Below are 25,020 nucleotides of genomic sequence, written 5' to 3'. Positions count from 1 at the left end.
CTATAGTTTTGTGACTGAGATTAATTAAACCGCATCCCGAATTACATTCAATAATTTAAATTCAATTATAACAAATTTAAAAACAAATGAAACACTAAGATAGTTCTTATGAAATAGATTAAATAATTTTTTTTTCAAATTACCCAAGACCAACACACTGAAACATATTTCACATTTTCAAAGTCAATCTCAGTTTAAAATTATCAATCTAGAGATAAATCTAAGACATGGTGGTAACCTTGATGACCAAGATTGATAGTGTAACATTTAAAGTAAACACAGTCCAGATGAATGGGAGAATTTTTAGTGTATTTTGTCATAAAAAATCTCTTCCCATCACAACTAGAGAGAATACAGAGAATAACCTTAAAGTGCATGACAAATAAAACCATTACTTTTACACCAAGCGTAGCTGCTAGCAACCTAATGATATTATATGTACATGTTTCATCTTAAATGATCGCTATTAAACGAGAAACGATTTGCAAGAGGAACCCCAACTGTGCTACTTGAATACGGTCTTGAAACTTCATTACCAAATGGCATCTGTGGTGTTGCATTTTGATAGGATGGATTGATGGGAAATGTGGGATACGTGTATTTACTGGAAGAGAGTGAACCTCCATTTGGCCCGTTTTCCACATATCGGATAGCAAGAGATTGATCATTAGCAGGCAAGCTCAACTGTGTGTCAGGGTAAGGAAGACTGGGAAAAAACTGACCATCAGAAGTTCTAGACATGGCTCTATTAAGATGAAAGTTTGAACCAAATCCAGCAGTAGGATCTTTAACATTGAATCTAGCAGTTGCTCCATCAGAAAAATCTGTAGGTATTCTGAAGAGACCAGAACATCCAACAGGAACTTCAAATCTATCCTCACTTTTACTAAAAGAAGCAGAGGGTTTAGCAGTGTACCCACTCTCTACTAGTGGCAATCTCTTGAGTTCCTGTTGTAGGGATATCCTAGCTTGTTTAAGTGATTCAAGTACACCATTGAACTTGTGAGGTTGTTCATGAGTAACTAATGCAAAGAGGTCAGTTTTGTTTCTTGAAGCATCATTTTGGTGCTGAACACCATGGATATCAGTTGGAAAGGAATAAGTAGGTTTGGAATCATGGTAACCATGCCTACCTGGATCTTGATGGTTCATAACAGAAGGCTGAAAGTGACCGTTTACTGAGCTCTCATTTTGGTTTCCCTTCAGTGGGGGACATGAATTTTGTTGACCAAGCAGATCAGAAGTGCTAAAAGTTGTATTCTTCTGGTCACTATAACCCCCTGTATCATCATGAGTTTTTGGCATAATATCTCTGGCCTCAGCTTTGAATTTTTCTTCAGATAAGCAAACACCTCTTGGTTCTCCTTTACTCTCTTGAGCATCTGAGGTGACCACCTTAGCAGCAAATGGAATGTGAACCTTGCTTTCATCTTTATCCTCAGTCATATCTGAGTAATTCCCCGGATCACATGAATCCTGGATAATTTATGACCCAAAACTAAGTTTGAGACTTTAGGTGATTTTACATGGAATAAAAAAGCAGTAAAAAACCTATTTTGAATCATAAAACCATTTGATGTACAAAGCTAATAGAAAAAACAACCTGAACAATATTAACTGAACAATCAGGAGAATGTAATTATTACTCGTTCAATACAGTGGAAGCATAGATTTAAAAGCCGACATATAATAGACAAAGAACACTCAACCTCAAACATTTTGGCTCAAACCGAGCTTCATATAAGTGCTTCATTCAATTTATTCTCTACTTCCCTTACGAAAAAGAAAGGTCTAACAAATTCTTGCATGTGAGCTAACTTTAATCTTTGGATCAAAAACAATTTTCCTAACTTGCTACTCAATTAGGTTGCTTCACTACTTACTCTAAATGACAGCAACAACTACAAAAGACATTGGTAATAATAAAAGATATAAGACTAATCTTGAACCTTCAGCTTAACTTTTAAGTGTAGGTCTTGGACATAATATTAAAACATCTACATGACTAAGCGGTCAAGACTCAAGAGCTTTATTCTTGTCAACTAGATTCTACTAATTAAATTTGAATTTTAAAATGAGGCACAATAAGCCTGTGCATTGTCCTCATTTAAATTTTAATATGCACTCCAATGATGGCTTTCAGGAGAGTTGATCCTTGACAGGCAATATATTCAACTGGGAAAGCAAATCAAATTATAAAAATATATGTATTTTTCAACAAATAACAGTTTCAGGACCTAAAGGATTGTCCAATGCACCTGTTGTTTTGTGTATCAGGTGTTATTTCTATGTAATATAAAGATTTTGCATATACTTCCAGCATTGTAACTACTAAGGTCAAAATAAACAAAAAGTAACTTTTACTAAACATTGACTAACAGTCTAACACTGTACAATTAGTATATTGCAATTTGCATGTTGTCATTTACTCTGTCCTTCCCTCCCTTAACCAAACTTTTGTAAGAAACAAGAATACAAACATTAATTAACAAAAAATAAAGTGGTAGTATAGCACCCTCAAAGCAGTATGAAACACAGATAGCTTTTTCCAAAACAAAGCAGAGTTTCTTAAAAAATTTAAGATTCAGGAAAAGTTGCTTTCTTATTTGCTCAACTAACTCCTTGATTTTACAAACATTTGCCTTCAATACCATTGTTATGCAGAATGACAAGGTGCAACAGAACTTAGTATTGGAAAACTCCTAATAATCTGAAACAGTAACAATTAAGATCCTAGGAGAAATCGTGCCTGTTGTGTCTAATGAAAGAAGCAATGTCGTGGAAATCAAAATCAAACTATACCTAAAATCACATTTTAACCATCTCATGATTGTCATACATGCAACAACCAATCATCAAGTTTCAAGAAAAAGCACTTAGTAAATGATAAGTTTATGTGAAGCATACTGGTGTTGTGCTGTTATTCTCTCTAAATTTCTCCTCCCATTCTCTTTGAACCTTCTCCATTGCTTCATATTGGTCAATAAGTTGGGCTTGGTGTTCAAGTGCCTTTTCCATGTCCTTCTCTCTTCCATATCCATCTACATGATGATTTTTGTTAAGTGGGTTTGCCCCTGATCCACCCTCTTCTTGAATTTCGGATTCTATTTTCGGGATGTTAGACCCACCACCTGAGAAATTTGGAAATCCTTTAGACAAGGATGCAAGTTCTTTTTCGTGGTTAGCAAACTTATTTCTGGACTCCTCCACTACCAACCTGGGAAAACACAACTTATTTATCAACTTCACAAGCAATCAGGAAGACAAGTGTTACAAGAGAAAATAAATATAAATATAAACATATATATAAATTACAATCAGGGGTTATGCATATCATATGGCGTCGTGTGGTCCATGTAGCCAACCTCACCTAGTGGGATAAGGCTTGGTTGTTGTTGTTGTTGTTGTTATGTATATCATGGATTGGAGCAGATAGAACAAGACCATAAAAAGTAATAAGCTAAAACACTCCATTCTGGAGCATCAAAACTTAATTCAGTAGTATTTGTCCAGATTCTCACTTTTCATCAAACATTAATAATTTTCTGAGAGACACACTTTCTCAAAACATGTAAAACGAAAATGAGGCATCAAGAACTTATCAAAAGAAACTTCAAATTTATATATAAAAAATGTATGAGCTCAAACAACTTTGAATTTACCATATGTTCGAGAAATTAAGGCACAACTTTTTTAAATCAGGTTTTATTGCAATACAGCAAGTCAGCAACCAGAGGTATAACCTTGGTAAGCCAGAGGCCCTAAGCCTAAGAGTTGGAACGAAGTGCAAACTAGAAACAAGCAGTTTTTTTTTTTAATTGTTGGCTACCTTGCATAGAGAGAATAAAAACAAGAAGAAGGAAAAGATCATTGTTCTCCGAGGAACCTGGTAACATAAATTGGGATAAAAACAAAATTTATGAGAGAGAAAGAAAAAAGGTTTTAGACTTACCTGATTTGTCGATGTCTTATCTTGCGACATGACTTTCCTTGGCGATGCTTTGGAGAAGAACTGATAGATGAAAAACTGCTTTGCCTCCTCAAATTAGAAGTCTTGTACTTTTCAAGAGAATGGGAAGAATCATGGCGTCCTTTCCAAGACAAACTCTTACTGGATACTGGTGAAGAATCTACATTGGAACCAGGCATTTTATCTGACCCATGTTGTCTTCCTTTTGAGCTCATAGGCTCCTCACCTTCTTTTGCACACTCATTACTCACGCTAGAATCACAAGGATTTTCAAGGTCTGAGCCTGAATCAAATTCTTCAGATACATCACTTATCCCTTCACTCTCCAAAATGGCAAGAACATCAGCAGTGGCCTTCTCTGCCATCTTCCTCTGAAGAATCACCGTCTTAAGTTGTTCCTCCAAATCCATGACCTGATTGACATACATGATAAAAGAATTTACAGTTAAAAAGAGGACATTAAGAAAGATCAACCAAGCTTGACTCCATAATCTAGCAAACCTAAACTTAACATGCCTTTTTTGCCAGTTCATCAGCTCTCTGTTTAGCACTTCTTGAGATGGACCTTTCAGAAAGCAACCTTGCCCGCAGGAATTCAATAGTCATTGCAGTGGAATCCTCCATGCAGGAAGTAACCCTAAGTGACATACACATCTAATTAATATAGCTCAAAAGAAGATCTAATAGGAAAGGAATATTACACTAATGCCAATTGGTAGTGGAAAAATCCTAAACAACTATCACTTATTCACTTAATTTATGTAGACAAAATTTGGAGGGAGGGAGGACCTACATGGTGATTTCATTATTTTCTTCCTTTCTTTTCTTTCCTCTTACTGCTTTACCTTGCCCCAACCTCTCCCTCCAGCCAAATAAAAATAAAAATGAAGTCCAATAACGAAATGGAAATAGAGGAGTTCATACATATTAAAAAAGAAAGAAAAACATCCCTGCCCCGCTACTTAAGAAAATGTCACTTATTTTAAGAGTGTTTTCCTTAAGGAAAATGTCCTAAAATATGGTATGCCCCACATTGACAAAACAAGAAAGCCCAATGTGTACTTAAGCCATAAGACTCTCCCACCATAGAGGCTGGCATTTTGGAGGGATGAGCTCTCTTCACGGGTTTGTGATGCAAGAGCAATAAAAAAGTAAATAACTATTAACAGAGTTATCTTAATGTTTTTAAAGCTGGATCAGTTATTGAACCAATAAAGTAATTGGGTTTACAATTTGATGGTTCAACTGAAGTCAAACTATGATTGAGCAGTGTCTCATGTGTGTATATGTATATGTGAATGTGTGTTGTTCAAACAGAATATGGATTTATATACAATTAAAGCATGTATTAGCAACAGGTACCTACATGGTTAATGGTCAAATTAGTCATAACATCAGGAAAGGAGTTCAAATTCCTTGTGGCTTTAGGCATTTTTTTCAGCATAGTGCATTGAACAGGTTCACTAGTTTTTGGCTGGTACAATGGCTGTGGCCAGTCAGTTTATATAACTTTACCAGACCTGCCAATGGTCCAATTCATGGTTGAATCAGTTGTGTTAAAGTAGGCAAGCAGCTTGCTTATTGTATTGGCCGTTGGATCCATGATAGTAAAGGGTATTTGTCACATGTGTAATTGTAACAAATTCTGTTAGAATGACAACTGTCAGAGAGATGTTAGTTTCTGTTGTAACAGTCTCTGACAGCTGTAACAAGCTCGGTTGTGTAGGATTCTGTTAGAGACTATAAATAGGTGCTCTCATCGTTCAGACACACTAGTTGTAACTTTCAAATCAGAACACTTCTACTGCAAGATTCGTCTCTCTCCCCGTCCTCCTTCACTTTCTTACATTTTCTCTCTCTCTCCCTTTCTTACCTGTTCAATTTATAATGAGTTGGATCAACCAGTCTAGTTTCTGAATCACTGATCTTAATATTTTCAAGCTTTTTTAGGGCCTGTTGTATGCTTTTCAAAGAAAATGTGCTCTTGAAATTAAAAGATACGCTTAAATTTTTTATAATAATTATGTAAGTTTTTCAATTAGTGGAGAATCTGTTTTAATTCTTTTCTCACAAGCTAAAAGGTTCTGAAAAAAGGGGGGGGGGGGGGGGGCTCTAAAAAAAGGTGTATTATAAAATCAGTTTTTATTAAGCTTAGGCGAACAAACCCCTATTCAATTTTTTAGCTTCAAGTTATGGGTACTGGGTGGTATTTAGATCATATTTATGTTGATTTAGTATTCTAGTGGCTTATTTGTAAGTCCAAGGATTCCTCATGTGCTTGGGTTAGTAGTAAGAGTCAAGGATTACATTTGGTAGTTATGTTCTTGTAACTTGCTTGATAGTACGTTGTGTTTAGGAAGTTGTAGTTTAATGATTGCAATGGGGAATTCATAAGAGATGTAGGCAGGAAAGCATGTAACCTTAAAGGGCTTAGTTTCTGGTATAAAAGCAAAACCTCCACAGTTGTATGGCCGACCTTTTTCCAGAATCATAAATCCATAATTACTAATAACTTTCTTTTCCTGGTTTGTTACACCTGAAGAACCAGCTCATTGGATGTGTTTAACTGTTCAACTCTCAATCCTTCTCTACTCCTTGGTAAAACCCTATCTAGATTCTAGAAGCCTTATCCTACATCAGCTTGAGTCATAAAAGTTGGTGCTTTTGCTGAGACTAGAGAATCAGGCAAAGTGGAAGAGGCAACTTGTAAAAGAGTGACTGGGGAAAGGACTACTTCGAATGGGTAGCTACAGTTGACCACTGTGGATCCTAGATTTGGAAGGGATATGTAATTGTATGTCCCAGAATAAGTAAACATGGAAGCTTAATGTGGTATTTAAGCCACGAGATTCTCCCACAGACTGGTTTTAAATATCGGTCCGCAACTGCAAGGTATTTCGACTCACTGCAACTGCAATTGCAGCTGCATCAACCGCATTTTCCTGCAATGTCAAGGTTTTCTGACTCACCACAACCGCGACCACAACCGCAATTTAAAACCATCCTGCCCAATGGGCTAGTCTTTTGAGATTAGCTTTCCTTATGTATTTGAATCATAAATTCATAATATAATAGATATTTCCAGAAATTTGGGATCAAAACCTGAATTACGAGGATAGATGAAGTCAATTAGTCCTAGAGTTCCAAAACTAATATGAGAAATGAATCCCAGGGAAGGGGACATTCTGATCCATCTGTCAGTAACAATTAACTAGTCAACAAGCCAACAAAAATGGAACCCCAACTAAACTAGGTCCTAGTTCCAGAATTAGAGGACTATTATTCTCAAGCACAGACACGATATCTCTCTCTAGAGCCATCTCATAGTTAGATTCACAGATCTCAAATAGATCTTTAACTTTCTATGGATTACTTTGAATAGTTAAAACAAGTCAAAAGAACCAACCCAAAAAAGTACTGTCGGGTCCAACTAAATCCCAAAAAAAATTTAAAGAATTTTATCACACATCATATAACAACTATGGTAAAACAATAAATCACACAACAATCGCATCAAAATACAAGTGATAGATTATAAACACAAAACCACTATGAAAAAGGGAACCTCAACTCAACATAACATTTTTTAAAATCATCAAACTCCAACTAGAGAAGCAAACTAGAAGTAAGCAAGCTAAAAAACACTGTTACGGAACTTCAAAGCCATCAAACACCACTCAGCCGAAAAAACAGATAAGGAAAGTAGAACAGCATAACCAACTGTGAAAGCAGCATAACAAAAATGAGGAACACCTAAAATTCAGAAAATGATTAGAGGGGAAATCGAAAACACCTCTGATCTTGCGGATCGAGCACGGAGTTTTGCATGATCGCGAGCAAACTTCCAACTCCAGCTTCTTACGACTCAGCTGCTGGAACAAAAACTCAGAAATTGAAGAAAGAGAGAGAAATATTAAATATAGTAAGATTAATATGGTCAAATGAAGAGAAGCTAGTTGCGAAAGAAAAAAAAAAAGTGGGGTGTTGTTGTATGAGTTGGGGAAGTAAAGAGGTGAAGAGAAGGATGATGGGAACTAACGAAGGAAGGTTCTTGTCTCAGAACGACCCCACCTTCTCCCCCTTTTCATTTGTCTAATTAGTGTTATTTGTATTTCTATATCGCTACCTTTTTTTGTTGTATTTTTAAAAATTATTTTCCTATACACTTACCACGTAAAATGAAATTAATATTTTGGTGCTGCTAAAAAAAATTGTATTTTGGCCAATGTTTATTTTTATGTAGTTGAACTTTATAAGGATTAAATCATTTTTAATATATAATTTGCATTTTGAATTTATAATGAACCACTGTTAACTTTGTTTAGATAATAGTTAGAAAGTTGAAACTAAACAAAAGAAACAGGGGAGAAAGAAATGTGTGATTTTTTAGTGAAAATTTGTATTATTTAGTTTAATAAAGTTGAGAAAGAATGAAAAGTTATTTGTTTTTAGTTATTTTGTTAGATGAAAAAGTTAAGAAAAATAATTAGAAAACAATGATTAAAGAAAGGTTTTAATGATTATGTATTAATGACAATGAAAATCATTTTCATATTATCATTTAATTATAAATTTTAGGATGACTTTTAATGTAATTATGATAAAAATTAATAAATTTATTTTACATGATAATATATAATTAAATAATATTTTAACATTATTTTGATAATATATAATTAGATGATAATTTAAAATTATTTTAAACTCTTAATGCATAATTTTTTTTCTCTCTTAGATAAAACTTTACCCTTAATTCAAATAAGTCTATTAACATTTGCTTAAATAACTCACTAAAAGAGAACTATGTCACTTGAGTGAATGTTGCCTCAAAAGCATGTCTCATTCCTGTCTTGTCAATCAGATTTTGCCACATCATTTAATGAGTTTAGGTCATGTTAAATTACTTTAACGCTATATTTAGTAACGTTCAAATAGGAAATAAATTTGAATAAGAAAAAAGAAAGCACGAGTAAGTGTATAGACTTCCATCGGTTGGTATCAGAGAAATAAAGTAGAAAGTTTCTTTTAAAAAAAATTAGTAAGTCTCATGCTGATATGGGATGAAATGCGTGGAAATGAGATTCCAGATAGTCATACAGTCAATTACGCACGTGACGTCATAATTGATTATATGGAATCCTTGCAGTCGATTGTGCCGTTGGCATATAATTGATTATACGGGACTCTGTTAAAAACAAAAAAATAATAATTATTAAGACAGAGAGTAAAATGGAAACCTTATTTTTATTAGAAAATCCTGAGAAAATGAATCAACCTCAAGATTGTTTTTGAGTTTATAACGAAGTTAAGGATCAAACAAGGCAGGGGATCGAGAGGGGGGCATGCGAATGGTTAAATAATTCCAAAGCAAATTCAGTACCACAACAGGATACATGGAGCATTATAATTCATAATGATTTATGTTGACAGTGGTTTATTCATATTTGTGGTTCAAATTTAGGGCAATCACACCCATTATTTTTTTTATTTATTCATACGCCCATTAAAAAGAATTTTGAACTTGGACTGCTGCAAAATAAAAAATTACTCTTATTACCCTAAATTAAATTTTTAAGAAACAAAAGAATGATTTTTTAGTCCAAAATATTTTGATGAAGGTTGCTAATAGGCTTCAACCGAAAAAGAGGTTGTGTGCATTGGCAATTCCCTTTAAATGTATATTTTTAAAAATAAATTTGACATATATTAAATTAAATTTTATTGTTCAAACTAAACATTTAAAATTTAAATTTTTTGAATTGATTTAAAACATTTTTTTTAAAAAATGTTATTTTTAAAACTGTTTAAATTTCAAATTCTCTCACTTGTTGATGCTATGCTGAAGACAAGTATAAATTGTAAGCATGCATTTGGCAACTGGCACCGTAGAAGGAGCGGCGATGACATTATGTGTTTGACTATCACTAGTAAAAATTTGGAATGGGTCAATTTTATTTTTTTTAGAATAGATAGAAAATGATATTTGTAGGTCAATACACCCATTGTATGGATCATTTACATATTTTATGATTTTAGTTGATGCATCAATTAAAATGATCACATATTTATTGTTGTTAACTCGCAATTATGTATTTATCAGATTGTTGGAACAATTAATCTAACTAAGAATTTATATATCCTCTATCATCCAATTGATAGAATCTCTCTTGATAGTGCTAGGGAATTTATCTTATATATTTAATGAGTATTGTATGTATATTGAAATTACTATTAAACATCCCATAGCACATGCCTATGCACAAAATGGACCTGCATCATTAAAGTTCTAAGATTGATTGCAAGATCATTTTTAATGAGATCAAAACTTTCAATGTTTTTTTGGGAACATCCATATATAAAGAATACCCATTTGTGCATGTATTTTCATGAGAAAAAATAATCTAAAAATGGATTTGTCACAATTGCTATTTATGTGGATCACATAAATATCATTGGAACTTTTGAAGAACTTTCAAAAGCCATGGATTGCTTGAAGAAAGAGTTTGAGATAAATGATCTAAGAAGGACAAAATTCTATTTAGGATTACAAATAGAATATTTAAAAGGTAGAGTTTTTGTCCATCAAGAAGCTTGTATAACGAAGGTGCTTAAAAGGTTCTTTCTATATGGACAAATCACATCCATTGTGTATTCCAATTGCTATAAGGTCTTTAGATATGAACAACAGTCTTTTCGGACCTAAAGAACAAAAAAATGAATAATTACTTAGTCTTGAAGTACCATATCTCAATGCTATAGGAGCATTATTGTATCTTGTTAATTATACACGACTTGATGTATCATTTGCAATTAATTTATTAGCAAAATATAGTTATTTGCCTATATGAAGACAATGACATGGAGTAAAGCACGTACTTCATCATCTTATGGACATTGTAGACATGGAGTTGTTTTATTCAAATGTTTCAAAGTTAGATCTAATTGGTTACACAGATGCAAGTTACTTGTTAGATCCTTATATTGACAATTTTTAGATAGGATATTTGTTTACATGCAGTGGTACAACCATTTCATGGCGGTTTTTGAAACAAACCATAACCACAACATCATCTTATGTATAAATTTTAGCTTTATATGAGGTAAGTCGCAACTGCATTTGGTTGAGATATGTAATTCAACATGTGTGAAAAACTTGTGATGAAGACGACGTTGTATGTATCACTCAGTTGAAAGAATGATGCATTAAAAAAGATAAAACAAAACATATTCTACTATTTTTTTCACTAGTGATTTTCAAAAAAATGGTGATATAAATTTTCAACAAATTAATTCATGTGAGAATCTAGTCGATCTTTTTAGAAAGTCATTGCTAAGGAAGATTTTTGAGCTGATTAACTACATCGGACTTTGTAGTCTTAAAGATAATTGTCTACATGAAGGGGAGAAATAATATGTCATGCACCATTTTTCCCTTAGTCACGACTTTGTCTCATTGGGTTTTCTTGACAAGGTTTTTTAATGAGACAAGTGATAACATATTGAAAAATGATATACTCTTCTTCCTTCACTAAATTTTTATCCCACAAAATTTTTCTTAATAAGGTTTTAACGAGGTATATTCTCATATAACAAACATCACATCAAGAGTTTTATGAATAATCTTTTGTGGATGCCCATGTCTTCCTTTATCTTTGTTATTTTATTTTCTTTTGTATTTATATTTTGTAACACTTCAAGTACCTTTTGTATCTATAAATATGTTACTTTTCTTGAAATGAATATACACAAGTATTATTCTCTCTAAACTCTCTTCTTCTATATTTTTTCTCTATTATTATGCTCAAGTTATATTATATTTAACAAGAATTACAAAATATGAGAAGAAATCAAATTACACTGGTATAACTTTGATAATTATTACAACATTCTACAACTTTTAACTAAATAATATTTTTTTAAAACTCACCGTTGAATTTAAATTTTCTCAGATAAATCACATATGCAAAATTTCATATTAATACAAAATCATTTCTATTTTGTTCATATAAATTAAAATCGACATAATATAAACATTTTAAAATATACTAAAATATGGATAATTTGATTATTTTATTATTGTTATCCAATTTTGACAAACTTTAACATAAGCAATATTGGTAACATGTAAATATAACTCAACTGGTTGAATTAATAAAAATTGTATTTTATATCAAGTTGTAAAAAATAGTGTAATAATTGTTAAAGTTAAATTAGTTTAATTCGATTTATTCACAACAAATATACTTGGATTCAAATAATATAACAAAATACTTGTTATTTATCTTATTCTAAGAAGTGAATCCAACCTAAAACTTGTTACATAAAAGATTTTGACTCTTTAAAATAAGAGAATTACAAATATAATTAACCCTTAATTATTAACACAAATATACGTGGAAGTCCTTTAAATTTTATTTATATTATAAATTTGAATTTTATTTTCGGTAAATATTCTCTTTCAATATAATATTTTTTAATATTTGTGAAGTTACCCGTTAAATACACCAAACAGTATTTGCTATTTTTTTGTAGCCAAACAATATTTGCTATTGCCCTTTTAAATTAGTGGCATTTCACCAACATGTCGTGAGTGGAACTTCGGATCCCTTAACTGAGAAATTATGTTTTCAACAATTATCCTTTTCTCGATTGTATGATCCCGATAAAATTTATTTTATTTAAGAAAATAATTATTTATTTTAATATATTTTAAAAAATTGGAATAAAAATAACTTTCGTATAATTTATTTTTTTTTCTTTTTGAACGCCCGAGTTACAATATTTAAGCATAAATAATAGATAATTTTATTATTTAAGTATGATTATTAGACATGACAAATAAATCCGTATCCATGTGTATGACATTATTTTTAACTGAATATGAATATAAGTATAAATAAGAATGAAGATGAATATCAAATTATACTCGTATCCATACCTGTCATATTATAATTTTTTTAATATTTTTTTGAAATTTTATTGTTATAATTTTTTAAATTTTAAATCGATTAGATTAATAGGTAAATAATTAAATAAAAAAATTAAAAATATAATTAAATTATTATTATTTTATTTTATTTTAATTTATTTTTTATTTGTTATATTTATATATTGTTTGAATTAAAATATAATTATAAACTTATATATAATTTATTTGAAAATATATAAATAACTTAAAATTATAAATAAGAGTATAATAGATTACACGGATATACCCAAATTCAATAAAACTCAACAAATATGTAAATAAATATTAAAATTCTAAAATCGTTTTTTTATATCAGTATCCGTACTCGCCCCACCTTTGCAGCCCCGACCCATCCCTAAATTGGTCATGGGTTTGATAAAAGAAAAAAAATATAATTTTGTAAATTACTTCTTCATGCCATGGTTAAGAATAATAAATTTCTGAGCAGAAGCATAGTGCAGCGGTGGAAGCAGGGTTGATCCTGATTAGTATTGCTGCATCCCAATTCACAATCCTTTGATTCGAATCGAAGGACTTTGAAACGAAACAAGAAGAATGCATTACTGGGTTCGAGCTTCTTCTTCTGATTTCGCCGGAACCCATCCCCAACGTCGCAGGCAATAACAATACACCATCTCTCTTTATTCTCTTTGTTGTTTACTTCTTTTTTCACAATCTCATTTTGTTTCATTCGTATCATTGCCAGTGGTCATTCCGCTGTTAACATCGGGAAATCCAAGGTTGTCGTGTTCGGAGGACTCGTGGATAAGAAGTTTCTCAGCGATATGGCTGTCTATGATATTGGTAACGGAACCCTTTTTCTTGTTTTTAGTGTCTTTCATTAAATTTGAAGACTTAAATTTTTATGCACAGTTGGCACGAAACATTTTATACTCTCAATTGATCAGAAATCATAGTTAATATGACTTTGACTCTTAAGGTAGTTATAGTAAAAGTCCAGACACTTATCATATATATTTACTCAAAATTAAACCTTTTATTCATTTATCATATTTTAGAGGCCAAACAATGGTTTCAGCCTGAGTGCACTGGAAGTGGTTCAGATGGGCATGTGGGTCCTAGCTCTCGGGCTTTCCATGTTGCCGTTGCCATTGATTGTCATATGTTCATTTTTGGTGGTCGCCTTGGGAGTCAAAGGTTTGTGTTGCATCTTGGTGTTTTGTTTCTTTCGTAACTATAATGTATGTTATATCTCACGGTGTTTGAATTTTACAGGTTGGGGGACTTTTGGGTTTTGGATACTGGTATGTATAGCATTTTGTGCAGTCTTTGCTGAGTTCATGTTCTGTGGGAACTTACTGACATGTTTGGGACTAATGCTATTTTTTTGGCATGCTGACACATGGAATGAATAATACGTTCCAGATATATGGCAATGGTCTGAACTAACTGGCTTCGGTGACTTGCCTTCACCACGAGATTTTGCTGCAGCTTCAGCAGTTGGAAACCGTAAAATTGTTATGTGAGGCATATAGTGTTTGATTTGACTGGTTTTTTTAATGCTAATTAGCTGAAGAGTAAATTAAAACATGTAGTGAGGTGGATTCTGTGTGATGCAGGTATGGTGGATGGGATGGAAAAAAGTGGTTATCTGATGTTTATGTCTTGGATACAAGTATTTTTCTGAAACTAAATTTTGTCTCCTATAATGTAATTATGCAGTTGAAACAAATTATAACATCATCTTCTTTCTCTCTTAGTATCCCTCGAGTGGATGGAGCTCTCAGTTTCTGGAACATTGCCGCACCCTAGATGTGGGCATACTGCCACAATGGTCGAAAAACGGTTACTTGTTTATGGTGGAAGAGGTGAAGTGACATAGTTCTCCTTGTTTAAGCATTGATTTGCTTGGATGTTGATCTTTTTATGAGTTATGCCAGTATTTTTATCCTAATAAGGAGAATACACTCAGTTATTACCAGGCAATTTCCTTATGTGTAAAGAGTATTTTATCGCATAATTATTTATTTTGTTCCTCATTTTTTGTTTCTATTTATACGTTTTTTTTTAATTTCAATGTTAAAAGATCATGTCTTAATTTCTCAAACAATGATCAATTTCATCACTTTCACTATTATTTCAGTTTTAAGCCAAGTAGTTTTAATACAATAGTTTGGGAGCAAGAGTTGGTTCTTCTTTTTTGGTTTGAATTTAGGGCAAAGATTGGTGAAATTTCAGATTAGCATGATGGTCATGAAGTTATGTTGAAGATGCAGAATTTCCTTAATGAAACTATTAAAATTCAACTTGTTGAAGTGTTGGTTAATTTTTTCTATTTCAGGATGCACTGCTGTTGCACTCTAAAACTCCAAAAGCTCATTCTATAGTTTATTCCTCTTTCACTGGCACATGTTATGTTAAAAAACATAAGTTCTGAATCTGCAACTTTTCTTCTGGACATTGATTTCTCTAACTTATATGTAAATAAATAACTGCTGTGAATTAATGAAGTGGGCATATATATTAATTGCTATATTGTCAATTTCATAATAATTTATTAGCTAAAATGAGTGCTCTAGCCTGACTTTAACAGGAGGAGGTGGACCAATTATGGGCGATTTATGGGCGTTGAAGGGCCTCATTGAAGAAGGTATGTATTTTTTTACCATCTTTATATATCCATTATGTATGCTGTTATTTTGTTTCCGGCTGCAAGTTGTTATTGTTATGTCTTATTCCTTTGCTTTATGTCATTGTCAGGTGCCAAATCTTCTTTTGTTGTGAGATTTATTGATTTTATTCTAGTTTTAATTTGATCTGTTGTCAGTATGAAACTTCTTACACTATTAGGTTGACTCAAATATTTTCCTTTTGGAATTGACATGGTAACATCTCACTTCTTTCATTTCTGTTAAGAAAGAGAAAGAATGAGAGACATGTGATGTTCTGTGTGTCTCAATTACACAGCGGACGCTATTATATATTATAGGTTTCATAAATAGAAGGATTATAGTTACCCTAGTTAACATGATTAAATAACATAAAACACACAATCAGTTTAGGGTTTGGTAATGGCTCCCTTATTACAGATAAAAGCTTGACATTTGAATCCATTGTTGTGTCCCTAAGTTGGTTGTGACTTGCCAAGCTGTTCCAATATATATAAAATGTATTTCCTCTAAGACTAAGAGATTACAACATTGGTTGAAAGACCACTTGACATTGCCATTTCATTCAACATAACATGTGTCAATTCCCAAGATAAAGAGAGATGGAGGAGAGGTGACAAAAAAAATGCAGGGAAGACAGATAGTGATAGTTTAAAAAGCTTAAATGGGTGAGGATTATGAATTGAATAAGTATTACAAATAGAAACCAGAGGATTGGCCACAAGAGGCCTCCATTTTATATTATGTCTGAAGTTTCAAACTATAGGCTATCATTGGTCTTAATTTCAGTGTCTATTGTTTCAAGGGATTTTACGTTTTTGACATGCAAAGTGATTATATGGCATTGGAACATTTTCAATCCTTGTTGGTTCTTTGTTTCCCTTTTTTTTTCCTTTGGAGAAAGTCTTTTTATTTGTCTAGTTATACTTTCTTTCTTCCTCTTTAACACATTTTCTTTTACTAAGAATATTTATTTCTTGGTAGCTTATTAAGCTGGGTTGTGTACTTATAGTTTGTATTTGTTGTGGAGGGAAGAGAATGAAGCACCTGGGTGGACTCAATTAAAGCTTCCAGGTCAAGCACCTTCTCCCCGATGTGGCCATACAGTGACATCCGGAGGACACTATGTAATCTCACTTTCAAAATCCTTTTATTTCTGGTTTTGCTATTTTTGTAGATTGCTTGTAACTTTTTAATGTCAAATATGGATTTTTATACTGTTCCTACTTCCTACCTTATCTTGTAATAGAATGATCTACATTGAAATATCATTGTCATTATTCTTTTTTCAGTAGGTTGAGTGTTAGACAATTCAGTGCATGTTAAGCATGTACTGATATAGGACAGACTATACGTGGGATGATGAGTAAGAGAGATCATTTGGCAACTTGTGACTTGTGAGGTTAGAGGGTTTGTTGATATCAACATCAACAACAAAAAAAATTAATCCTTATCCCACAAAATGGGATTGTGGGTCAAATCAATTGCTCCCATTGGGCTATCAAAAACCATATTTTCAACAGAATCATTTAGAGTAGTTCTGTCATTATGATTTCTCCTAAAGGTTTCTTTGGTCTTACTTTACCCCTTCTAATCAAACTATCTTCCATGTGGTCCTCTTTTCTCATCAAAGTTTCTATTATTCTTCTTCAAACATGGCCAAACCACATGAGGTGATATTTGAGAGTCAAAGGCTAGCTGCTTCCTTATGAAATGAATAATATATAATGGGAGATATTTCATAGAGGAGATTGTGTTGTAACTGTATAGTGCAAGGAACAACTTGTATGCTTCTATTCAAGAGATATCACTTGTTTACTTTTAATGAAGTTTTACCAATCAGGAACAACTTTATATTTATCAACTTAAATGATAAAATTAAATATTACATTATGGTTGCTGTCATCAAATAATTTCTGATGGTGTGGTGGTTCCTCTTTTCCCCTCTAGGACCTTCAATACTTAATCCTTCATCATGAATGTATAAATTTACCATTTTAGCCTGAAATCCTGTCATTTATTTATTTTTTATTTTTGTTGGAGGGTTTTTATAGTTGTTGATGTTTGGAGGGCATGGGACTGGTGGATGGTTGAGTCGTTATGATATCTATTATAATGATTGCATTATATTAGACAGAGGTGAGAACTTTCACTATACCTATTTAGTGTATCTAGCACAATTGCTATATTAAGAACCATCATTACTGTTGTCTCTGTTTATCTATTCTATTTAAAACCAACTTGTTAACAGTCTGGCATCCTTGCACATACATTTCTCACATACAGAATATGTTCTGGAATTTGCTAAATTTTTAAGGGAGAAAAATGGATGATGTATATGAGTTACATGAGGGAAGCTTTTGCTATTACTTTTTTCTGTACATGGAAATCAGAGATTCTGGTTCCAGTAATCAGAAGTCTGGTTTTATGAAGTTAACCTGTAGTATCCAAGGAGGTTCTTTAGCTGCAGTTTCCTTGTTTTTGTTTTATTTATGTATACTATTTTTTGAAGATTATGTTGTAAACATTAAAGTTTAAGTTTATCAAATAACAAATATCTGGCTTTGTTCTCATTGGTCTAGCATCCCTTAATTTGTAAGATTTTTCTTCTCATTTTATGTTTTTTCTTTTCTATAATTAGCTTAAAGTTCTCATACAGATTAGATTTTCCTTAGGATGCGAGCTTCATGAATCTTCATGAGTTGGGGAGTTACAAACTTATCCTTTATTGCTCTTGGAACCTTAATGAAACTCCATGGAACAATTTATTTTCTGGTTCAAGAAGATTAATTTTCACTTTGAGCTTTTGGATTAATTACCTTAATTTTGTTATAAAAAAAAGTTACCTTAATTTAGAGAGCAGCAATAAGCTAATGATGCAGAATTGTGTCCTTGAATTCATTCAGTGTATGTTACATGTTGCTTTAATTTTTGCTGAAGAGGCTAGTCTGTAAAGTATGATATTCAGATGCATGAATTTTGTGACAAATCATATATAGTACCATTCTTTTTTATTTAAATTATTACAAAGTCATGTACAAAATCAAAGTTTTTACCGGAAAAGTGGCCAATATTAAATTCAATTACTTAACTTGTTGGGTTGGGTTATTTTTTTGTTTTTCTGTTGCATTCAGTTTCAGCACAGTGGAAGCGGCTCTCCATAGGCAATGAACCCCCTCCTGCTAGAGCATACCACTCTATGTCAATTATTGGTTCACGGTATCTGCTAATTGGTGGTTTTGATGGGAAATCAACTTATGGTGATCCCTGGTGGTTAGTCCCTCAAGGTATTCATTGTGCTTTCTCGGCCTGCTACAAAGCCATTTGTTTTTGTCGTTAAATTCTTTTTCAACTCTAGGTATTTTCACTGAAAAAAATGTACAAATAAGGATAATTAACTCTTTTATGGTGGCTTGGAGTACTGTTTTTGAGTTGATCGGAAGGAATATCCTATTCTTTGAACTTTCTATTTTGTCTTGTACTGTAATTTAAATACTTAATCAAATTTGCTCCTTTTCAAGAAATACTTTTTTATTGGAGAAATTTCAGTAAAAAGAGGATTCAGAGGCTCAAAAAGGCATCCTAAATTTCTCTCACTTTTGCATGTTTTACAGAGGACCCAATTGCAAGTAGATTAACTGCATCTCCACCCAGAAATATTCCTGAAAGTAAGGATGTTACCTCACTTAATGATGATTTTCAACCTCAGTTCAAGGTATTGGTTAATCTTGTTTCAATAACACCTATCTCTTGCCTTATGATCCATCCCATATTTGTCTTAACTCTTCAAGTTTTATTTTTAACACCTGTTTTTAAAATAGAAAAAATCATGCCTTATCTCCTTGGTGCTTCTGTTTCTTCCTAGTATTTCTTTTAATTTGAAGGGAATATTCAAAATTTAGGCTAAATAAGAAAATTGGTAGATATAGTACCTAATATATCTGTTGAAATAAAGTGGAGAATTGTTACTGTGCCAAGTATCAAAGGCAGTAACCCCCCCCTCTAAAGAGAAGCTTTTTCCTTTAATTATTTGCCAACTCTTCTTTTTGGCGATGTCTTTGTAGTGCAGTGGCACTAGCAGTATTCACTCCTAGCCACCTTTTCCTATTCCATCTCCAAGTCTTGTGTCATCACATGCAACCCAAAATGAAAAAATTGTGCTTTGATGCTTCCTTGACAACCTTGGATTTCATTTGTTAATTCCAAGTAAAATTTGAACACATTGTACTATCTTTCCCTCATTTAATAGATTCATTTATGTCTTGGATTAATTTACTGCTGACACCTTTTTCAGGAAAGCCAAACAGAGAAATTTCCTTTCTCTGAATTGCAAAGACGATTGCAAATATCAGTTTCGGAATCCAATTCTAGGCTTCATATTGTAAATGAGTTGGAAGATAAAGAGCTTCTTGAGTTAGCATCAAGATTAGCAGGTGAAAATGTTTCTACAAATTCACTGGTAAGATTCTTTAACTTGTGTGAAAAAATTTATATATGTCCATATCATAGTAATTTTAATTGAAATAGTATTTCATTCCCCAATAAGAAGGCAATTGAAGCACTTCGTGAACACTGGAGAAAGTCTGAATCGAATATGGTTAAACTCAAAGAGCTTGGACCGTTGCTTCGGGATTACCAACGTCTAATATACAGGCAATATCTGTAAGAACTATATTTCTATGCTGTTTCCCCCTATAGTGTTTACGACACTTTTAAAATTCTTAATTTTTAAATTTGACGAGCCTCCAATTATCAGCTAAGTTTTGGGTGGCTTTTAGTTTTGCATGCATGCTTATTTATTACTATTTTTCTTTAGGATACCAGTATGCCATTGATCACACACAATTTAATGTTACCTTCCTACTGGCCTAATCCACTACCCCATGTTTGCATCAAAGTTGCTAGATAGCATTTTCTGAAGTTTATTGATCCACTGGCATTTGGCAATCTTTGTTAGTTTGCTTGAGCAAATCTTTGAAGAGAGTGGAACTTGGAGATCTTAGTAGAAGGTTTAGAACCCTGTGGTAGATGTCAATTAATTATAGAAGTTACAACTATTTCTGGAAATAAAATTGGAGGGATTTGGAAGAAATTGAGGACAAGAATTTGTTTTGATAGAAAAGGAAAATTTATTCGACGAAAGAAGCTTCATATATAGTTTATCAATTTATGTATAATTCGTTTTCTTTACGAACTTGACTGGTGAATAGTTTGGCTTATGTTGCTTGTTGTTCTAACCTCATTAGAGAAAGGAGTGCATCTGCTCAACAACCTGGATTTGGTGAACAAGTGATGCATCAACTTTACCATGTAAAAAATGCTACTCAGGTAATACTTTAGTGGTTAAAGGGATATTAATATTCACTTTTACCTGTGCTTTTGTTTCTTCTTGGATATGCTTTTTCATTTTTTTTTAAAAAAAATTCTGAAAATATAGCTTTGATACCCTTTTTATGTTTAATTTACAATACTCTTTTTTATTTTTCTCATTGTCTCCCGTTAATCCTATTGCAGTTGCGCATGGATGATATTCCAAAACTTTTGGCAGAGTACAAACAGCTACCTATATGAATGCTTGTTTGATGAAAATGATCCCCCCCTCCCCCCTCCCCCCAAAAAAACCCAAAAGAATTCCATGGTGAGTTGTCTCAAAAACATGGTTCCCCAACAATACATGATTCACAGTGCATCGACCTTGTTTAATATCCTGAAATGTAGCTTTTCTATTTTCAACATTTTTTATGCCATGTTTGAACCTACGATTTCATGATTTGCGAAGATATCAGCAAATTTCAAAACCGAAGAGAACAATTGGTGTTGAATCATACCGAGTGCATAATGTTTGATGTACAAAATTGTTTTTCTCCTCCCTTCTCAACATGCTTTTTTTCCCTCTTGTATTATAAAATTATGTTTGGGATGTTAGAAATCTCATCTGCAGTCTAATATAAACATTTATAATATATAAAGTTTGAAGTGCAAATTTCAACAGCTCAAGTTTCTAATTCAATTTTATTATTTTGCTATGTAAGCAACTTTTGCACAATCCTTACCAATTAAGTGACTCTTCAATTGGATTATTTCAACATAAATTTCATCTCAATATTTAATATATTTTAGTTATTGATAAATTTGGTAGATATAATAACATGGTAAAAACAGACACTCTCAACACATGTATTTGAATCTAGTTCAAATAATTATTTGACAATGTATAAAAGCAATTATTGAGGACAAGTGTATTTCTGACATACCCAACTTTATACATTTCAAATAATAGTTTTAATATCTATTTAAGTTTTTTTTTTCTCTGCATGAGTTAGGAATTTGGTACTAGAAGTATTTGGACCTTTCGGTGACTGCAAATTATTGAGACGTGTGTTGTAATTAAATTTTTCAAAAAGAAATAAAAAATTGCGAGTGTATGCCCCGTGAAATATTATTCTCTTATGCTTGGATGTCATGAGGGTTAGTTTCGTATTCAAATTAATTGTTAGAGATAAAATAGAAAAAAATAAAATTAACTATAAAAAACAAACTTTTAACTTTTAATTTTTCTTTGTAATTGTAGACCATAATTGATTATGTTTGTAAGACATTTCAAGTAGTTATTAATCTTTTTTTATTAAATTTTAGCTTGTTTAATTATTTGATAAACAATTTTTTTAATAATTTTTTTATTAACTTTTAGTATTTTTGAAACGTTATAATAATTTTTAAAATGTTAGTTTCTAATTTTTGTTTTTTTATATTTTTTCTTTTTATTATTAATATGTTTTTCAAATTGTTCATTCTTTTTCTAAATAAATCATGATTTTATTATTTTTATGTTATTTTATACTTTTCAACTATTATAATTTAATTAGTTAAATTTTCAACTTTCAATTTTATTAACTTTTCAGTTAGTTTTTATGGAAATAACTTAAATTATCAAACACATATGGATATTATAACCACTAACTTTTTTTTTCTCACTCATATTATAATCTCATCCAATCATTTGTAGATTCATGCATAGCTTATTTAGATTTAGAAGAGACACTAGCAATGTCTGGCTGCACATTTCCTCTTTTCAATTAATCCAATGTGAAAACTCGTTTTCATTTTTTTTCTTCTTTTATTCACATGCACATGCTTCCATCAACAAGGCATTTTGAAAAATAAGAATGTAAGTATATAAACACAAGCCACTGAAAATTGAATAAATCAAGCTAGTAAACTCAGCGCACACACAGAAATTATTGTTTCAGTGACATAGACTCTATGGTCTTGCATAGCTCTTCCAATTTCTTCATCCTCAGTCTTTCACTCTCAGTCAGCATCTATTAATAAATTGCAAATATGACGAGATAAATTTGTTACCAAGACAGTTAAAAACGATAACAAGACACTGAAAGATCAAAACGTTGAAATAGATTGTTCAAGTACTATACCTCAACTAGTGTGGCTACTAGATGAGCCTTCTCTTTGTTCTTTTCGTTGAAAGCTTCCAGGGCTTCTTTATACTCTTTCTCCTAACAGAAAAATATCAAAGATTAGTTTTCACTCTTGTCAAAATTGACAAAACCATCCCATTTTTGTATACCATGCATTATCGCGTTTTCAAAGTTTTTTTGGTTATTCATGATTAATTTTTTCTTAAAACAAAGTTTAATTTCGATGCACTTGGATAAATTAGAAATGAAGGTAAATATGACTTAATAGTTATTGTAACAAATTTAGCATAAATATTAATTTGTGAGTAGATGATAATGTAAAATTTTTTTATACTCGCTACATAAACTATTTTCTCCAGAACTATAACGAAGGGATGAAATCTTGTGTACCCCGAGACTAATTAATCGGTACTTCATACCTTTTTCTGGAAGTTGAGTCCCAGTGGCTTTAAATCTTTGTTAGCCAAGTCAATCTTCTTGCGTACCATTGCAACTTCCTTCCTCATGGGATCATCCAGCACTTCAAGCTCCTAGTATAGTATTATGACAAAAACAACACGGGACATTAATGGTTAGAATAACTGATGTTAGAATTTAACTTTAACTGAAGCTCTCTGCTGTCAACAGCAGGGTAATAAGAAGTAGAGTTAATATAATTTGATCTCTGAAAGTAACATTATGTTTATTGTTGGTCCCTGAAAATGTTTATTTGTATAATTTAGTCCTCAAATGTGTTAAATTGTTCATATTTTGGTCCTTTCATCACAAATATATAATCAAAATGTGAGATAAATTAATACATTCAGGGATCAAATTATATGTATGTGCACTTTTGAGGACTAATTAGTCTCCAAAAAGACTAAAATAAGATCAAGTTAACACATTCAAGGATTAAAGATAAGCAAGATGTCAGTTTGAGGTACCAAATTATATAGTAACTCTAAGTAGCATTAACATTGTATAAAAAATGATGATCATGCCCAAGAACTATTTATAACATTGGGGATTGTTTGATCTTGGAATTGAACCCACTGAGACCACGTTGCCTTCACTTTATCTAACCAAGTTTTTATAACTATTTATAACATTGAAAAATGAAAATGATGCTGGCCTTGTGATGAAACTTACTTCCCAAATGTGTGCCAAGCGCCTAGTCTCTTCTTCAGCACGACCAAGTTGAAATTCAACTTTCTCTCTCACTTCCATCTTTTTCCTCTCAATCTCCTCTTCCTTAGATTGAAATGTGGAGATGGTCAGTTTTGAAATCTCCTCATCCTCATACTCTTCTGCTGATAGCCTCCCACTGCTTCCAAGGTTCTTCATTTTCTGCATTTCCTCTCTGTTGCTGCAAACTAGGCCCATATGATTCCACACAACTTGCTCCTCCAACTATTGTGTTGTATCACTTGTATGTATTTCAACAAGAGGCTTGTATTGCTTTCACTTCAATATTCTTTCTTCCCATTTCAACAACTGCTTCTCTCTTGACTTCTAAATGCAGTAAAGACACTCCCAGGAGCTCCTTGCTTTTATGAGAAATTTGTTTCTTCAATAGAAATATTGGATGCATTTGAGGAATATTATTATTTCCTGAGGATTCCTTTAAGAGAGCCACTGATAAATGATAATGGCACTCAAGATTTTGTAGTAAAACTGAAAATAATATTATGTTGCATCCACAATGAACAAACACTTGATGATGGATTATGATGTGGTTTTGTATTGTTTGTCAAACGAATATGCTTTAGAATCTTTGCTTTTCTCAAAAGGCACTTGCAAAGTTGTAATCTTATATCCAAAGTCAGATAATGGACATTGAATAGGGAAGCAATCTACGTGTTTGGAGTTGCCAACTTACATTACTTCATGCATAAGACACACTTGGGAAACCTATACCATGTAACTTTTCTGAATCAGTTCTCATCTTGGTTTAAGTAAATCTAACCTTAGAAATTACCATAGTTATGGTTGAGTAATGCTAATTACACTAGTAGTTCGGTATGAGTTGATGTAGCC

At 32.2% G+C, this 25,020-nt stretch overlaps 3 protein-coding genes across 6 annotated transcripts; 1 reads left to right on the top strand and 2 right to left on the bottom strand.

Moving 5' to 3' along the window:
- Positions 1-239: 239 nt before the first annotated feature.
- LOC102665686 (uncharacterized) lies at positions 240-8,050 on the bottom strand. 3 transcript variants are annotated; one of them, XM_006606221.4, is made up of 6 exons: positions 7,764-8,050; positions 4,764-4,832; positions 4,487-4,607; positions 3,953-4,383; positions 2,908-3,217; positions 240-1,476 (listed from the first exon to the last, which is right to left on the bottom strand). In XM_006606221.4, exons 1-6 carry the CDS (start codon positions 7,796-7,798, stop codon positions 448-450), a joined length of 1,995 nt encoding a protein of 664 aa, XP_006606284.1. In that variant the 5' UTR covers positions 7,799-8,050; the 3' UTR covers positions 240-447. The 3 variants fall into 3 exon arrangements, with proteins under 3 accessions (XP_006606284.1, XP_006606287.1, XP_006606288.1); XM_006606224.4 differs by lacking the exon at positions 4,764-4,832; XM_006606225.4 differs by lacking the exons at positions 4,764-4,832; positions 7,764-8,050 and having other exon boundaries at positions 3,953-4,385; positions 4,488-4,607.
- A 5,236-nt stretch (positions 8,051-13,286) lies between these two features.
- Positions 13,287-21,423, top strand: LOC100794091 (protein GLUTELIN PRECURSOR ACCUMULATION 3). 2 transcript variants are annotated; one of them, XM_003556227.4, is made up of 16 exons: positions 13,287-13,555; positions 13,645-13,742; positions 13,958-14,096; positions 14,175-14,203; positions 14,325-14,421; positions 14,519-14,574; positions 14,660-14,767; positions 15,493-15,549; positions 16,604-16,695; positions 17,623-17,707; positions 18,703-18,855; positions 19,183-19,283; positions 19,863-20,027; positions 20,118-20,230; positions 20,815-20,896; positions 21,083-21,423. In XM_003556227.4, exons 1-16 carry the CDS (start codon positions 13,494-13,496, stop codon positions 21,137-21,139), a joined length of 1,494 nt encoding a protein of 497 aa, XP_003556275.1. In that variant the 5' UTR covers positions 13,287-13,493; the 3' UTR covers positions 21,140-21,423. The 2 variants fall into 2 exon arrangements, with proteins under 2 accessions (XP_003556275.1, XP_006606283.1); XM_006606220.3 differs by having other exon boundaries at positions 20,115-20,230.
- Positions 21,424-22,613: 1,190 nt separating this feature from the next.
- Positions 22,614-24,662, bottom strand: LOC100793572 (protein translocase subunit SecA). The gene is made up of 4 exons (XM_003556226.5): positions 24,133-24,662; positions 23,424-23,534; positions 23,002-23,082; positions 22,614-22,890 (listed from the first exon to the last, which is right to left on the bottom strand). Exons 1-4 carry the CDS (start codon positions 24,364-24,366, stop codon positions 22,807-22,809), a joined length of 510 nt encoding a protein of 169 aa, XP_003556274.1. The 5' UTR covers positions 24,367-24,662; the 3' UTR covers positions 22,614-22,806.
- Positions 24,663-25,020: the final 358 nt, after the last annotated feature.

This window comes from Glycine max, chromosome 20, assembly GCF_000004515.6.
Source record: "Glycine max cultivar Williams 82 chromosome 20, Glycine_max_v4.0, whole genome shotgun sequence".
Classification (NCBI taxonomy): Eukaryota; Viridiplantae; Streptophyta; class Magnoliopsida; order Fabales; family Fabaceae; genus Glycine; species Glycine max.
This window is presented reverse-complemented; position numbering and strand designations above follow the sequence as displayed.

Excerpts from the sequence above, each read along its gene's own strand:
- LOC102665686 (XM_006606221.4), bottom strand. The coding sequence starts at position 7,798 with ATGCAAAACTCCGTGCTCGATCCGCAAGATCAGAG. Across the intron at positions 4,384-4,486 it reads CTGATGAACTGGCAAAAAAG|GTCATGGATTTGGAGGAACA; the intron begins GCATGTTAAGTT and ends TATGTCAATCAG. Across the intron at positions 3,218-3,952 it reads ATAAGACATCGACAAATCAG|GTTGGTAGTGGAGGAGTCCA; the intron begins GTAAGTCTAAAA and ends GTGTTTTCCCAG.
- LOC100794091 (XM_006606220.3), top strand. The coding sequence starts at position 13,494 with ATGCATTACTGGGTTCGAGCTTCTTCTTCTGATTTCGCCGGAACCCAT. Across the intron at positions 13,556-13,644 it reads ACCCATCCCCAACGTCGCAG|TGGTCATTCCGCTGTTAACA; the intron begins GCAATAACAATA and ends TATCATTGCCAG. Across the intron at positions 17,708-18,702 it reads TTGCATTATATTAGACAGAG|TTTCAGCACAGTGGAAGCGG; the intron begins GTGAGAACTTTC and ends TGTTGCATTCAG.
- LOC100793572 (XM_003556226.5), bottom strand. The coding sequence starts at position 24,366 with ATGGGCCTAGTTTGCAGCAACAGAGAGGAAATGCAGAAAATGAAGAAC. Across the intron at positions 23,535-24,132 it reads GCTTGGCACACATTTGGGAA|GAGCTTGAAGTGCTGGATGA; the intron begins GTAAGTTTCATC and ends ATACTATACTAG. Across the intron at positions 22,891-23,001 it reads TAGTAGCCACACTAGTTGAG|ATGCTGACTGAGAGTGAAAG; the intron begins GTATAGTACTTG and ends ATTTATTAATAG.